This window comes from Glycine max, chromosome 19 (genome assembly GCF_000004515.6).
Source record: "Glycine max cultivar Williams 82 chromosome 19, Glycine_max_v4.0, whole genome shotgun sequence".
NCBI classification, from domain to species: domain Eukaryota; kingdom Viridiplantae; phylum Streptophyta; class Magnoliopsida; order Fabales; family Fabaceae; genus Glycine; species Glycine max.
The window spans coordinates 45,195,718-45,212,351 of NC_038255.2; the positions used below are offsets into that span (position 1 = coordinate 45,195,718).

The following is a 16,634-nucleotide window of genomic DNA, read 5'->3' on the forward strand; positions in this document are numbered from 1 at the left end:
TTTAACACACACACACACACACAGATATATATATATATATATATATATATATATATATATATATATATATATATATATATATATATATTCTTATTTTAACATACTTATTAAAAAGTGATGCCTAATATGAGGTTATATATATAGTGGGTTATGTCTTTTTTTGTTGGACAACGTCTATCATTTCATCTTAAATTTAGACCGATAGTCTTGATTAATCCTTAAATTTAGAAAATGCATTAAGTTTGTTTAAGGTGAAGCCTAATATGAGGCTTCTCATTTAAAGCATTCATTTGAATCTTAAGCCTTTTAAAACATTCATTTTAAAAAATATAAAATAATTTAGAAACAAAAAAGGGAAAAATGCTTGGGTTAATTTGGACTTTGGAGGGTTCCAACTTTATTGACCAAAAAATCTACCAATTTAATCTTAGGGCTGTTTAGAGAAGAAATTTCCACAATAAAAAATTATGCTTCTTGATTATCATAATTCATGAGTTCAGAAAAAGATTTATCTCGTTAATACATAATGACTAATATTTTTAAAAATATATACACAATTTTTTAGAATTAAAATTTTTATATTTAATTCTCTTTATTTCCTGAATATTTTTTTTAAAACAAAAAATATTTTATGAAGATATGTTTTTAACTAGACATAGGTGTTGCCTTACTCCCACATAATTTTGAGTGGAATGATAAATCAACAAAAATATATTTTTGTTATATACTATCAAAATATGTTTTCATTGTATATATCTAGATAAGATCTTGTTGAGATACACAACCAAAACTTATTTATATTGTGTTGTGGGAGTCTCGAAATGTTAAGAGTATTTTAGTCAAAACAAATTTTTAACAAAGTGAAGGTTTTAATAGCAAAGGACTATTGGGTTTTTAGTCAATAGTAATACTCCTCAACCTTTTTATTGGGTTTTTGTAACAGACCGCCCCGACTACAACTAAAATTCCTGAATAAACCTAGCAACAGAACTATTTATCGCTGACTATAGGAGAAAGTTTATAATAATTCAAAGAATAATAACTATATAGAATGGCATACCAGGGACCACTTACCATTTAAGATGCAACATACCAATTATTCTGCCTAAAACTTCAGTAAAAACTTTCTAACTTTAATAATTTTAAATTCAAGGTTTATTCATCCAAGCGTGTTCTGAATTTGGAATTATCCCAAGGAAGGCAGCATTCTGAACTTTGTTATCTATTGTTTCAAATTTGTTTTTTTATTACTAAAATTAAATTCCAATATCCTAATATATTTTTAAAAAAATTAAGCCCGCCAACTTTTTTTTATTGTTAAATCAGGTTCCTTTGTCAATTTCTTCTCTCTAAAATTTATAAATTTCTTTTACCCCTTAAAAACTCCATTAAATAAATCCAGCAAATTATTTTAAATCATTTACTTTAACTCGTTAATCAAAAATCATATTTTATCATAAATTAAATAATTCCAAAAGTTTGCCCTTTTAAATTCTTTTTTCATATTTTATCAAACTTTTAGCTCTTAACCACCAAGCACATATAAGACATTATTTCAGTTGAATTAATAATCTTGAGTTTGAATCTTGAATATTTAAGTACAATAAATATTAAAAAAGAAAGTATTGAATCTTGAATATTTAAGTACAATAAATATTAAAAAAGAAAGTATTGTCACTTATAATAGTTGTACATGCATTGAGCATAATTGCTTCTGATGAGAATATTTGTGATCTACCCCAAAAACAAACTTCTCGCACCTAGGACTTTCAAATCCTTAGAAATTCCAAAACCCTCAGTTATCTGTAAGGTTAATCCAAAAGGAAAATCATTTAACACAGCAAAACCATTTCATCAAAAGATCGATTCAGAAACGCACCTGAGTTGGGCATTTCCTTTTATTATTCGATCAAATTTTAAATATTTGTAGTCATGCAACTGCGCAACACAAGATTTAACCCAAAAACAAAACATATCAGTAAAGAGCTGAGAAAACGAGTACAATATTTGCTTGTGAATTGTTATAAAGGTAAGTGGAAATTTAAATAGTCAAACATCAGCTCTGCTTCTTAATATTGCCCTTAAAAAGAAGGTACACCTAAATTTCCCAAGCACACTCTTCAAAAATTGTGTCAATACCTGATGGAAAGCACAACAATATCAGGTAAGGAAAATCTACTATAGGATCACAATTAATTTCAGAATGAACAGACCATCCAAAGCAAGTGTTAGTAGAGTTTGTTTTCCTGTTTCTGTATCCATCTCATCTGACAAAGGTATAAAACATGGAAATGACAAACACAAACGGTGATTACATAAAAACTAAAGAGCACGCATACCAACTACCAAAAATTGAACGAAAAAAAAAATCCTAATGTGTGTGTGGTTATTTCAGAATGCCGCTTCTCTTGCGCTCTCTCAAATCTCACTGGTTTTATATCCCAACCATGGGTGTGTTCATAACTGCAGACACGTCGACCAAGCCTCTTGGAAAATCGTCCAAGGTGAAGCCTAAAGGAGAGAGTATAAATATCATCAGGAAAAGGGAAGCTGACCTCCCCATCCACTTTAAACCACCATATTTGCTGCAAATATGCTACAGTGTTGAACCTGAAATGAACAAATAATAAAGTGTAATGCAATACTCAGAAAAACGAGTTGAGCGATTAAACAAAGCAGTTTCAGCATCAAGCTTAAGGGTGCTACAATTTGCAAAAAGAAGCACAAGTAGCATATAAGCAGAAAGTTGGCATAATTACTATTTAAGTATGAAAAGTCATTGAGAATTACAGGTGTCCAACTATTCATAAACTAATACTAGAGTCTGCAAACCAACCAAAACCACCTATTTATATTTTACTCATAGAAGATAGAATGGGACAGTTAGTAATCAGGTTGATTAGTTCATGGATCAGTAGGGCTCAAGACTACAAAATGAGAGCAACCCATCAAAACTGAACCAAATGGCCAATAGTTGAAAGTCAAAACATCATTCCAAGGCACAAGCAATTGAGAGGGAATCACACTCCTCTCCTCTAAGAGATTAATGTGTTATATTTAGCCTATTTAAATGTAAAGAAGCCTTTAAACAATTTTTTTCCCTCTCCATGACTCTCAACATAATTGACAGGTACTTTTGAATCCTTTACTATCAACTTTGGCATTTTAGAAAATGGTGATTTTTGGGTAAAGTTCCAAAATAATAGTAAGAGTATTTAAAACTTCGTTTCATTTTCTAGCATGTAAAATTGATAGGTTGAAAACCAACTGTTGGTGACACTAAATTTGTAGAGGAAGGAAAAATACTCCCAGGGGGTTCATTCACAGTTCACCATCACTAAAAGGTTTGTTCACATTAAAATAGGCTAATCTTAGAATTTGGGCTTAAAGCTTAACTTATTTATAGTCATTGTGGAATCTCAATCTTCTAAGACACCAGCAACATCAATCTTCTAAGACACCAGCAACAACAATGGATTCAGAATAGGCTCTAATGTCATCTTAGAATTTGGGCTCACAAACTCAATTTGTGAAGTGAGGGCTGCCCAAGCTTTATAAGGAATACATTGGACATATTTCTAGATGATGTGGGACCTCAACCTATTGAAAGCTGACATCCGAGTGGTTGCACAATACGATGTTTTACTTAGCCTTTCTGATTAGCCCCTTAGTAGCCCTTTCTAACATTGGTAGACCGCTATTAAGGCAGTTTTCCAACAACTAAACTGTAGCAAATTTCATCTTTTAGGGGACAGGAGTGTAATTTAAGCATCTAGCATGAAGCATGACTTTTACCCAACAATTAAAATAGCAAATCCATGTCGTTCATTCACAGAATCACATCAAGGCATGTAGATGTAAGTAGAGAAATTTAACGGGCAAATATAAAAATGCTTCCAACAAAGTGCCAGCCCCCCCTCCCCCCCATCAAATAAATAAATAAATATGCCGGGCCATAATTTGCTTTTCTAGGGGAGGAAAAGAATGTTAAGAGTTTAGCTGAGGATGCCTTTGACTGGCTGCCTGCACAGGACAATATAGTAATCGAGCTCCCAAGTAGTCCATACTCTATACCATAGCAAGCTTTACATAACATTTAGGCCAAATAAAAGTACAAACCAAGTAACTCACAGGGTCATTCAGTTTTGGTGGCCAACAACACAAGCAACATGGACATTTTCAGGTAGCATCTTTGTAATTCCTGGGTAAGATTTTACACCAACAAATTCCAAGTCACAGAGACTGCTATATGATTGTTTTATTTTACATGAATTACATTACACTTGGTATCTAAGCCTTGTTGATGATCATCTACATTCCTAGTCAATATATTAAGATAAGATGTGAAGATTTTCACTTGATTGGAACAAAAGCCATATCTTGGAATGCCCAAAAACACTGATAGATTTATCCATCTACACTAATTATTTAAGGACACTAAAAAGCACATATCCTTCAGATAAATCAAAGGGGTGATTCCTGGAGCATGGTTAAGGCAGTCAAGTGCCAGCAATTGCAAAAAAACTTTACTTATAAAGCCAATTAATGACTTTGTAAGGAAAATAACATGATCTATGAAGTATCCCACTGACAACTTCCATACAGACTGAAGTAATACAAATTCACTGACTTTCCATTCTTTTACTCGAAGCAAAGGTAAGTTACTGTTCCCTCCTCTTTACCTTTCTCCACACATTGCAAAAGCATACATAGTTAATCTAAGGATCACATAAAAAGGTAAACCTGTCAAACACCCTATACCAATATACCACCAAATTACCCCATTCACGTAAAAATGTGTTTCATGATACCAAAACATATTGTTACTTACAACTTGAGTACAGCACTGTCAACAAGGCCACCTGTGTCATACACTTGATAGAGGCATGCAAAAACATTACAACAACAAAACAAACACACCACTTTTCTATCATAGCAAGGAATTTGCCCGATTGGAAGAAAAACAAATGAATCTCAATTCCCAAAGCATTCTGTGGACATGTGCAGCACTCAGCACCTTCTATCTAGTTGCCAAAACTCCCCACCCTACCATTACATTATGGTTGTTACGTAGCAGTTAGTTATTATAGGCCAGTTAGTCAAGAGTTGCCTATAAATTAGAGGCGTGTTTGATCTACAATGGCTAGAGAGATATGCTTATGTTATTTAGTTTCCGCTGTTTGAACTGAATATCACATTTAAATTCATTTGCATGTTTACATCACTAACTATATTTGTTTTAAAAAAAAAATTAGTGGAAGAATTGCATAGGAATGAATGAATAATGATAAGATTTTATTTTATTTTTCTCGTAAGGAAATATATATAGATTTATGTAAAAGGATGGTACCGCCTTCCTCAACCTGCCACATTTCCCACTACAGCTTGGGTTCTATTAGTTTTTGTGATTTTCTTTATTCATTTCACTTTTTAGTTGAGCGTTTTCTCGAATAGTTTCTGTTAAGCTTTAGATTTTTATTGTTTTGACATTCTTATTCACGACGAGGCAAACACAAGATGTACCAGTTCTTAAGGATTGTTCGAATCGCATTCCTTGCGGGCAGTTTTGGATGCTTATTGGACCTAATGGGCGTGGAAAATCTACTTGAAGGTATGTTGCACGATTTTGGTCATCTTTTCGTTGTTTTTTTTGCTGTGTTTTTCCATTTGCTTCGGAGAGGTTAAAGGAAAGCCACTGCACCACCATAACCACCAACTCCCCACCGTGACCAACCTCCGACCACCACCAAGCAGCACTGCCGCACCACCACTGTCGTGCCGCATCATCACCATCTCCTCCACCCTTCATCCACCGTGACCTCTCTCTCTCTTTTTCTCTTCTACGCTTCCTTCTCCCTCTCTTAAGAGTTTTGATTGTTTGTTTGTTTGTTCCATTAACTCTTGAAATGGGTAAATTGGAGATTCGATGTATTTGTTTTGACAGAAAGCAAAGTATTTTATATTTGTTGAGAGGGTTGTAATGCTGAATGTTGTTTCCAACCAGTGGAGTAGGGATAAATTCTGCAATGGATGATATGAATTTGATTCAGCAAACCCAGATACATCACTTGGTTGTGAGGGAGATTGGCGAGGAGATTGATTTAGACATCCCTATGGATATTCTTTGCAAGATCTTCTTACTAAGCATGTAAAAGTGGTCTCTGAATTTTTGACAGCTCAGTATGATGAGGTTTGTTTCCTCCTTGACATATTTATCTGATTTTACCATATCAAGGCAGCACTTTTGTGCTGATTGAGAAAAAAATGTGTATATACCCCAGGAAATTGTTTGGAAAATAAATAAATCGATTAACTGTTCTGTTCTCTATGATATAATTAAGTGTTCATATCCTCATATTTGAACATGTACATAGTGCATATTGCAAATTGAATGATTAGTGTGGTTTTATCTCTCATATTGCATTTCATCTTTTCTAATAGGACTTTATGTTCCCGGTTCTTTGATGTATATGAGAAACTCTTGACATCTCCTAATTATGTCACAAGGAGGCAGTCTTTGAAGGTTTGTTCTGGCCATAAGTTTCGATGTTTTTGTTTCTCGATCATATTTTTATTTATGTGAATTTAACAATTTAATTTCTATGAATTTCAGCTTATCTCGGAATTTCTTTTGGAATCTCCTAATTCCCAGATAATGAAGCGGCATCTTAAAAGTTCGTTACTTGAAAGTCATGATGACATTGTTGAGGGTATAACTTCTCATAACCATGTGTAATTGTATCATATTCTCCTTTCTACCCATGACTAATAGGCATGCTTACATGATGCTTAGTTTATGTGTTTACTTGCTTCACTTTTCATGATTATATGCAATATGCTATGCACAACTGAATGTGAGGCACATATAGCTTGGTTTCTCAACTCTCCTTATGAATGTTAGGCACATATGGTGAAGAGTATTTTTATCTTATCTCCTAGCTCGATTTTACTGTTTTTTGTTTTATATCATTACCATAACCAATTGCATGTAATTTCCTCAGTTCCAAATTTCTGTGGTATGCTTTATCTCAAATCATTTATCAAGTAAAGAAACAGTGTTTGAACACATTTTCTTTCGATGATTTCATAGTTGATTAACAACATCTGGTCGGTTTGGTTATATACTTATATGTAAAACAGTAATATTATTAGTGTGAAAATTGAGATATACACCTGAGTCTCATTCAATGAGTTATGCTCTCCGTTCTCCTCTCTCTTTCATTTTTCCTCAATCTTCTTTTTTGCTAACGAGTTATGTTCTATTTTTGCGTTTAATTTGTTTCTAATCATTTGTCTTCACCTCATAACAATGGATGCTTCAAGCACCAGGTGCCACAAGTTACATAGGTTGCATAGGAAAGGACAAATTTGTAGAGGAGATGAAGAAGAAATGTACACTTGATGGTGTAAAGGAAAGTTTAATCTTGTGATTTGTCTCCTCCTTTCTTTGTGATAAGCTACTTTGTGTCTGACCTAAGAATACCATTTCTGAAATTGAATTTATTCATTCGAAAATCAAGTTAACTATTATGAAATCGACAATACACCTACAGGAACTTGTGATGTTTGTGTGATTGGTGGTGAAAGATCAAATGATCAAACTTTCCTTGACTGTTTTATTCTACTTATTATATGGCTCAATAATAATGATATTTTATGCTGTTTTTTAATAGTATACTTCTTCGGCTTAACATAATACTTGATTGCAAGGCAATTTGGAGGAGTTGTGTGGCTTAATAAAAGGTTATCAGTTGGGTGGCTTAATAGCTTAAAGGTTTATAAGAAGAGTGATATTTTTTTCTATCAATTTGTTCTTGTCAGTCCTGATATCTAGACAGCCTTATATATATAAAAAAAGGGAATAATGTCTTTCATAAACTATTTTAAACTAACATGCATCAACCATTCATTGCCTTGTGTGAAACTTCTGTTTCCGACCATGTTTAGAACTGACTTGATCATTTATTTGTATTTGCAGTCTGTGTATTTTCTAATTTTGCCCCATTTACAAGTTTTTGACCATGTTTACAAAACAACTGCGTCTGCTTGCAAAAAAGATTAAATGTTCTAGCTGTGTTGGCTTCAATTCATTTTCAAACTTTAAATTTCCAAGTTTCAGTAAATGCTTTATCAATTTGGTTCATTTATTTTTTCTACTGTGAATTTTGCTCTTTGAAAATCTACAAATGATGTATTACTATTGAACAGATCAGCCGAAATGGGAGAAGAACTTGCTGGTCAGCTGCTTAAGATTCAGCAGCAATACCCAAACTACGTGAAGGAGGTACAAGGAAGAGGATTGTTCATCGGAGTGGAGTTTAACAGCAAAAATTTATTCCCTGTATCAGGCTATGAGCTATGCAAAAAATTGAAGTATAAAGGAGTCCTTGCCAAGCCAACACATGATACATTTATCTGCTTTACTCCCCCTTTGCATAATGAAAACAAGAAGCAATGTCTTTATATCAAGTTATCATTGTATTATGTTAAAGTTTTGCCTCTTGAAAATTATTAGTTCATATTAGAATAATTATTGGAAATGAAAACTGGATTGCTGTGTAGTCCAGATTTTACTGAAGCCAAACTATGATCTATAAATAACCGAAAGCATACACGGCAAAACATAAATCGAAAAAAAAAAAAATCTGCTAACAAGTAAAGAAAAAATTGGATTAATAGAATGGTTGAATTGAGGAGTGTTTGTGTTGTACACAAGCCAAACTATGATTATTAGTTATTTTTGTTGAACCTGCCCTAAAAAATTGTGAATTTAGGATTTTGCTAGCTGCAGGTGGTAGTATGCAGTTTTGTATAAGGAGGATCTTAGCTAAAGACTAAACAAGGGAGTGAGAGACCACTACAAAAGATAACAGTTCAAAGCCTCAGAGTAGTAGTGATCCTTAATCTAAGGATGTTGTTACGCAATAAATAGGCTGAAGTTGGTGTGCTGTTACTATAACAACTACAGCTAAGATAATGAGTTTAAATACATTTGGGAGATCCCTTTGTTTTTTAATTCCTTCCTTTTCCCCTTCTTTTTTCCAAAATCTTCTTCCTTTTTTGACTACTTTGGATCACGATTAAATGCTTTTTTTCTGACTACTTCGGCGCATGTTCTATTGCGCCCACGATTACTATTAAAAGATGAGTCGTTCTTCTTTTCTCTTGATATTCCATTTTTTTATATCTAAAGCAAGTTACTCTATCCTTGATTTTGAGTTTGTGGGGTTATGGTTCCTACGTAAAACTAATTTTGTGATGTACTCATGTTTTTGGATGAAATGCCCCAATGGAATGATATGAATGAAGGTCTATAGCTAATAACTCTTTTATATAAATATTATGTTTTTCATTAGAGGGTGAGCCCTGGTGCAGCGGTAAAGTTGTGTTTTGGTGACTTGTTGGTCATGGGTTCGAATCCGAAAACAGTCTCTTTGCATATACAAGGGTAAGACTGCGTACAATATCCCTCTGGACAATGGGGTACGCAGTTTTTTATTATGTTATATGTGTATACATAATAAATCATAAATGTAATCAGGATGAAAAATCATCTAATTTATCCTTATACTGGACATGAAAATTAAACTCAAGTGATTAATGATGAATAACTATAGTATTTAATGTTTTGTGACTTGATTAGTGCAACCTACGTGATAAAAGGATGGGATGAAGGTATCAAAACCATGAAGAAAGGTGAGAATGCCCTTTTCATTGTTTAGTATTGTTTAAAGTTTCCTTCTTTCTCTTTTTTCAAAATCTGATGGGGTGGAGTTCAATGTGACACAGGGTTAGTCTCATGCTTCCAAAATTTGAATTTGATCTTTACCATGTAACTGGATTCTCATTGCAAGTAACAATAATATGACTTTTTTCTTTTCTTTTTTCATGCAGGGTATTTTTGTCCTGCTGTGGTCAAGGCTGTGAAAACAATAAAGAAGGGAGAGAAAATTCTCTTGAATGTGAGTTTATGGTCCGTGGAAGTGAAAAGAAGGGTTTTAGGTGACTGTTGTTTGAGGTAAAGATTTTTTTTTAATCTTTTTTTCTTCTCCTGGCGAAGAACTTGATTTTGCTTGATATCTGAGTTTTATTGTGATCAAAATGCATATATCAAAACGAAAGAAAGCATCAAAATTGCTGTCACTGAAGAATTCAAGCAGACATATTTTATTTTTCATTTACGTTATTTACCGTGTTTATTTCTTTATTTTTCAGCTTTACTCATTTATTTATTTATTTTTCCTTCTCGCTCCAACTATTTTATTTGATTTAAACAACCAAATAAAATAAAAAACATAGGCTCACACGGCCCTTGCGTATGCACCGGCCACATACTAGTTTTCCTGGGCAAGTGAACACGGGTTCAGATTGGGAATGTTTAGTTGGCTTCTTCAAGTGCCAGATGATACGGTGTGGGAGGATGCACCAGGATCAATGCGCTTCACTGCTTCTGGCTATTGATTCCAGGCTGGGAACATGCAATTTCAGGAGACAACCAGTGTATATAGTGGCTTTTAAATTTGCCAAGTCACTAAAAATGGTCCATTCTTACAGTAAGAAAAAAATGGTCCATTCTTGTTTTAACTCACCCAATCCCAAAATAATTTTTAATTAAAGGCAATTGTTAATACTTTCTCTTTTTTATTACCCTTTTTATGATTTCCACATTGAATATTTTTTTTCTTAATTTTTTAATTAATGCTATAAGAGCATCGATTAACAAGAGTTTAAATTAAAAATTAAAGGTATTTTTTAAATTATGTGAATGGTACGAAACATTTATTTATTTCATTTATAATTAATATTTGTTGAAAAATCTTAATGTATATTTTTCTTTTGAAAAAAAAATTGTGTACTTTTAGTAGGATTTTTTTAATCATATTTTTTTATTTACAAAATTCGAACTTAGAATATAATATAAAGATTCAAGTCTAGTTTCACTTAACTCATGAAAATGAATAAAAGTGTTTAATTGATAAAAAAAAATATTACAACCATCTTTACTTTATATAATTTTTGAACTCCTTTTAATAAATTTATTATGAACAAAATTTTAAGTGTATTTTTATCCTTGTAAATTATAATATACTTTTACTTTAGGTAAGAGTGTTGATGACATAGGTTATGTTGTATTTATCTTTATTATGAACAATTGTTTAAGTATATTTTTGGTTTTCTAAATACAAATGAGTCAACTATGAGGAATTTTTATAAAATTTTAACTTTTTCAAGTCAATTCAACCATGATATTCTTTTACAATCCTATGATAATTGTCTGGTTTTGTAGAAAGTGCTTATAACATGCTCCAAAAGTATCCGGTTTATTGTTTGCACCTTTGATTAGGTGTATAAAATTAATTTTTAATAATGACAATTATAAAAAAAAAGACCCAATTGAAAAAAAAACAAAATCCAGTGACTCAATTCAAGAGAAGAAAATAAAATTAAGAAACCTAATTAAAATTTAGTAAAAATATAGACCTCAAAATAATTAAACCTATTTTAAAATTAGATGATAGTTTAATATAATTTTAGTATCTCTTAAAGGAGAATATTTTAATCTACCGTAAATTGTATGGCATTTAGTAAATATATAAAAAAAATTAAACCTATTTAACATTTTTTGAAATCCTCATTTTTTATCTAAAATTTGACACTTACTTTTTTTTCTCACATGCATATTTCTTCACGAACAATTTTATTCGAGACATCGTTGTACAAAATCATAAAAAATAATATATTTTATGAATGGTGGATTTGTTTGAATAAATAATTTAATTAAGTACTTATTTAATCTTTTTTATTATAAGTTTGACTATGAAATATTGAAAAAGATTTAAAAATGTTTTAATATTTTTCACAAAAATACTGAAATAAATTAAATTATTAAAAAATTAGGTGAAAAAAATATTAAAATAAATTAAGTTATAAAAAAATAAGTCACTCTCAAAAATCAAATAAATTATTCTCAACCCCTTTTAAATCTCTCTCAATTTTTCATCTTTTTCTATATTTATTACTTATTAATATATTTTGTTTTATTATTACATTTTTCTTAACAAAAAGTGCTAGTAACATATTCTTATCCATACATATTATTAGTTAAATTTTATAAAACCAAAAAGACTCATTAAATATGAGATAATACTATTAAAATTTATGATTTTCAATCAATTTTTACGAATAATAAAGAGTATAGTATTTTCAAAACAGCGTATTAAGAAATTATATTGATATCATTTCCTTCGCTGTATATGACTGCATACACTTCAGTTCACACATGTGAATTTTTCTAATCCTATATCTAAATTAAACGATTACCGATCGGATAAACTAAGAAAAGAAGTTTCAAAACCCGCGGCTCCGTGTCGTGGTGCGTAGCGGCCGCGTTATTCGACCACAAGCCAAGAATCTTAAAGTAAAGTAGTAAAAAAATAGAAAAAAAATATATGTTTAGTTAATATATTTTCATGAAATTTTATTCTCAAAATATATGTTGATGTTATTTTTTACTTTGACAAATAAATTATATTGTTCATTTATAGTGCCAATTAATAGAAGTAATATTTGAAAAATAAACAAAATTAAAAGGAAATACAAAGAGGAATACACAGCAATCATTGAATAATGATTGTATAGATGAAGATAAAAATGAAGCTCTTGAAAGTTATAAATCGATATTTTTGAGAGAGATATATTAATAATTTTTTAAAAATAAATAAATAAAATTATTTTCCACATCATTTTAATCCGTTTTTAAAAAATACACTGTGTTTGTTATGTGAGACAGAAATTAACTGTCATTTGTAAGAATAGACTAAAAATAAGTTTTATGTAAAGTATAAAACTAAATTGAATGCTATAAATATTCAAATAATAAAAATAAAATTTTATAAATTTGATGATATTTAGATTAAAAATATATTTTATCCTTTAAAAAATTGATAAATCGTTGAAAGTGAAAGTGGGGTAGATATACAGTAAGTAAGCTTTTTGACTCACCATCAAAGTTCTAAATTAGTTTTTTAAGTTGCATTAGTCAGAATTTTTAATCTTTAAAACTTTAAAAGCTTTCCGTTAATTATATAAAATACATTTATTTCAATCTTTTTATAAAATAAGTGAAAAATAAAGGTTATATTTACCACATTTTTAATTAACAACTTTCTACACTAACAATACATAAATGAATATTAAACTCTTTAAATTAATCTGTAAAATTGTATAACTTAGAGTCTAAGATATGAAATTTTAAGATTCTCGGTTAACTTTTAATCTTATAAAATATTATATTATATTATAAAAGTTAATTAAATTATTATTTTCCAGTAAAAAAAAACTAATTTATTATGATAATTTGTAATTTAATGACATTACAAAAAGTTTATACAATGTTAATACATATACTATTTTTCTAATTTAAAACACATTTCTATCGAAAATGAAAACAAAAATCATGAATATTTCTATTTTAAATAAATGGCACCTTGTGAGAAAAAGAATATAAACATAAAAAATTATGATTAACACAGTAGAATTAATTTAGTGATAAATAAGGTTGAAATATGATGCAGAAGAGGGAATAAGCATGTATGTGCAAAATCCAGTGTCCTGGTTGAAATGACAGTTTAAGTGGACGTGGACCAGCCCATTTGGCACAAAACCTGTGGCTCATTTTTTCCAAACAAAACTATGGGCAGTTTCTGTCAGCACTAAACTAACATAACCAAACCAGCTGCTTCACCCTTTGTATTACTATTTGCTATATATCTATCCTTGTCTTTCTTCCAAGTTCCCACCAATCTAACAAACATGCTTCTGCATCATCATCCTTCCTATAATACCGTCTCTTCCCTTTTGCTTTTTCCTCTCCATCATTGACTTCTGCCAAGTCTTTCAAAAAGCTGATCTAAGGAATAATAACCTACACGAGGTCTTCGTGGAAGAAGATACCATTGCCACTTGCCACATGCCAAGCGATCAGGTGAATGTTACTTATGATGTTAATTACTCTACGTCCATCTCACTCTTAATTTCTTAACACGAGTCCTTTAGTCAATTGCTTTTTAGTTTTTACCCCTTTTGAAATTCCAATCTCATTCCAACTTTGCACAAACATTTTTCCTAGCGGTGGAAAATTGGATTTTTTTTTTTTTTTGGATATATAGAAATATTGGTGAAGTGGTCTTTATTAAGAGTTGATGGAACCCAATGCACTAGGTGGTGGAATATTTCCTAACATAAGTAGTGGTTTGCTAGGAGTAGAAAACCCTTTACAGCCGCAACAACAACAACAACAACCAAACCTTCAAAACCAGCGAAACCCTCACCCTTTGCACCATCCCCAAATGGTTTCCTACGCCACTCACCATGACACTGACACACATCATCAACAACAACCTCCTCAGCAACCAATCAAACATGGCTACAACTTTTCAGCCATCAAATCCAGCAAGTCACAAAGCACACTCAGTGACGAAGATGAACCAGTGTTCACAGCAGAAGACAACAGCTCCGGGGACCCCAAGAGAAAAGTGTCCCCGTGGCATAGAATGAAGTGGACTGACACCATGGTTAAGCTCCTAATAATGGCGGTTTATTACATTGGAGACGAGGCTGGTTCAGAATGCACTGATCCAACCAAGAAGAAAGCCTCTGGGCTGCTTCAAAAGAAAGGGAAATGGAAATCAGTGTCGAAGGGCATGATGGAGAAGGGTTACTATGTGTCTCCTCAGCAATGTGAAGACAAGTTCAATGACTTGAACAAGAGGTACAAGAGGGTCAACGACATTCTAGGTAAGGGCACAGCATGTCGGGTGGTGGAGAACCAAACCTTGTTGGACACTATGGATCTGTCGCCAAAGATGAAGGAAGAAGTTCGAAAGCTCCTCAACTCAAAGCACTTGTTCTTCAGGGAAATGTGTGCTTACCACAACAGTTGTGGCCACAACAACAACTGTGGCAGTACTTCCAACGTGCAACAATCAACCGAGGCTCAACCACCACATCAACATCAACAGCAGCAGTGTTTGCACTCATCAGAGAACGGGGTGGGGAGTCTGAGAATGTTGAAAGAGGATGAGGATGAGGACGATGATTCGGAGGAGTTTTCTGATGAGGATGAAGAGGAATCAGGAGAAGGAGGATCAAGGGGTATGGAGGAGGATGAAAATGATGTGATTAGGAGGAGAGCAAGGAATAAGGGAGGGTTTGGTGTTTCATCATCACAGATGATGCAGCAATTGAGTGGTGAAGTGAGTGGTGTGTTGCAAGACGGAGGGAAGAGTGCTTGGGAGAAAAAACAGTGGATGAAGAAGAGGGTTGTGCAGTTGGAGGAGCAGCAGGTGAGTTATCAAATACAGGCGTTTGAGTTGGAAAAGCAGCGGTTGAAGTGGGCCAGGTTTAGCAGCAAGAAGGAGAGGGAAATGGAGAAAGACAAGCTTCAAAATGAAAGGAGGAGGTTGGAAATAGAGAGAATGGTCTTGCTACTTCGCCATAGGGAGCTTGAATTGGTCAATGTTCAGCAGCAGCAGCATCAACAACAACATTCTTCTACCTAGGCCAGAAGAAATTACTGTGTAAATTTTATGTATGGTAGTTGAAATTATAAGAGCATATGTAGACTAGGCGAAATAGATGAAAAAGATTGTTCATTTTCTGTGCTCATTCTAACTAATTTCAAACATATATAGTATGCTTGCTTGTAGACAGTTTTTTCTTTCTTGTGTTAACTGTTAAATAAATATATAGCATGTTTTACTAAATATATATATCTCTACATACTTCGAGTTCTATTTCTATAACCAACTTCATAGGGAAATTTACTAACGAATGATTTTTCTGGGAATAAAACTTTTTTTATAAACGAGATGTTCATTGGGGACAAAAGCAACAAAGTGATCTGACGAAAAATGACAGAATAAGTTGTAATGTTACATTGTGTTTGCTAAAACTAAGGCAATGTAGCTTTATCTTTAGAAGAAAATAACAAAGCGACGAGTTATAAGTTATTGGTATTGAGCTGCTAGAGAGGGAAAACATTGAGTGTACCTCCCATTTAGGATGTAAGGAAGGAGGTGGAAAAGTAACAATTTTTTCCTATGAAGTTTTGACTAATGCAATAAATAATTAAGATTAAGATGTGTGGCAGAACCGGTGCTGACAACTACAAGAAAAAATAACAACAAAAAAATTAAGACCACGCCCGGTGGGACTCGAACCCACAATCGCCTGATTAGAAGTCAGACGCCTTATCCATTAGGCCACGGGCGCTTCTTGAAATTACGACGCAAAATGTAAAGTATATATACTTTTCCATGATTAATAAAGTGCAACGGTACAAGAAAGGCAACGATTTAACAATTTTATTAGAAAACATGCTTCAAATAAAACCAATAAATTTTGGTAAAATAATTTTATTGCATTCAGTTGAGTAAACATTAACTTTAGCCTTATTTTAACCTTGCATGATAAACCATGTCCTAAAGTCTTAAACCACTGCTCCTAAGTCCTAATGATAAATATTCTCAGAGTAAAGACTAATGTTTTTTAAACTGAGCTCATCACCAAACGTTTAAAGATACAAATTCATAATTTAATCTCTTGTTTCTTACGTGACAAGTGATAATTTTAAA

General features: G+C 32.2%; 2 protein-coding genes and 1 non-coding gene across 5 annotated transcripts; 2 read left to right on the forward strand and 1 right to left on the reverse strand.

Moving 5' to 3' along the window:
- Positions 1-5,272: 5,272 nt before the first annotated feature.
- On the forward strand, positions 5,273-8,508 carry LOC102670518 (protein Mo25). 3 transcript variants are annotated; one of them, XM_041012637.1, is made up of 6 exons: positions 5,275-5,611; positions 6,005-6,190; positions 6,442-6,523; positions 6,614-6,710; positions 7,324-7,412; positions 8,209-8,508. In XM_041012637.1, exons 2-6 carry the CDS (start codon positions 6,183-6,185, stop codon positions 8,248-8,250), a joined length of 318 nt encoding a protein of 105 aa, XP_040868571.1. In that variant the 5' UTR covers positions 5,275-5,611; positions 6,005-6,182; the 3' UTR covers positions 8,251-8,508. The 3 variants fall into 3 exon arrangements, with proteins under 3 accessions (XP_006604607.1, XP_040868571.1, XP_040868572.1); XM_041012638.1 differs by having other exon boundaries at positions 7,330-7,412; XM_006604544.4 differs by lacking the exon at positions 7,324-7,412 and having other exon boundaries at positions 5,273-5,611.
- Positions 8,509-13,797: 5,289 nt separating this feature from the next.
- SHOOT2 (protein) lies at positions 13,798-15,765 on the forward strand. Its single transcript, NM_001349231.1, has one exon. The coding sequence runs from the start codon at positions 14,202-14,204 to the stop codon at positions 15,558-15,560; it is 1,359 nt and encodes a 452-aa protein (NP_001336160.1). The 5' UTR covers positions 13,798-14,201; the 3' UTR covers positions 15,561-15,765.
- A 434-nt stretch (positions 15,766-16,199) lies between these two features.
- TRNAR-UCU (transfer RNA arginine (anticodon UCU)) lies at positions 16,200-16,272 on the reverse strand. Its single transcript has one exon. It is a non-coding gene; the product is annotated as a tRNA-Arg (tRNA).
- Positions 16,273-16,634: the final 362 nt, after the last annotated feature.

Excerpts from the sequence above, each read along its gene's own strand:
- LOC102670518 (XM_041012637.1), top strand. Across the intron at positions 6,711-7,323 it reads TCATGATGACATTGTTGAGG|CACCAGGTGCCACAAGTTAC; the intron begins GTATAACTTCTC and ends GGATGCTTCAAG. Across the intron at positions 7,413-8,208 it reads GTACACTTGATGGTGTAAAG|ATCAGCCGAAATGGGAGAAG; the intron begins GAAAGTTTAATC and ends ACTATTGAACAG.
- SHOOT2 (NM_001349231.1), top strand. The coding sequence starts at position 14,202 with ATGGAACCCAATGCACTAGGTGGTGGAATATTTCCTAACATAAGTAGT.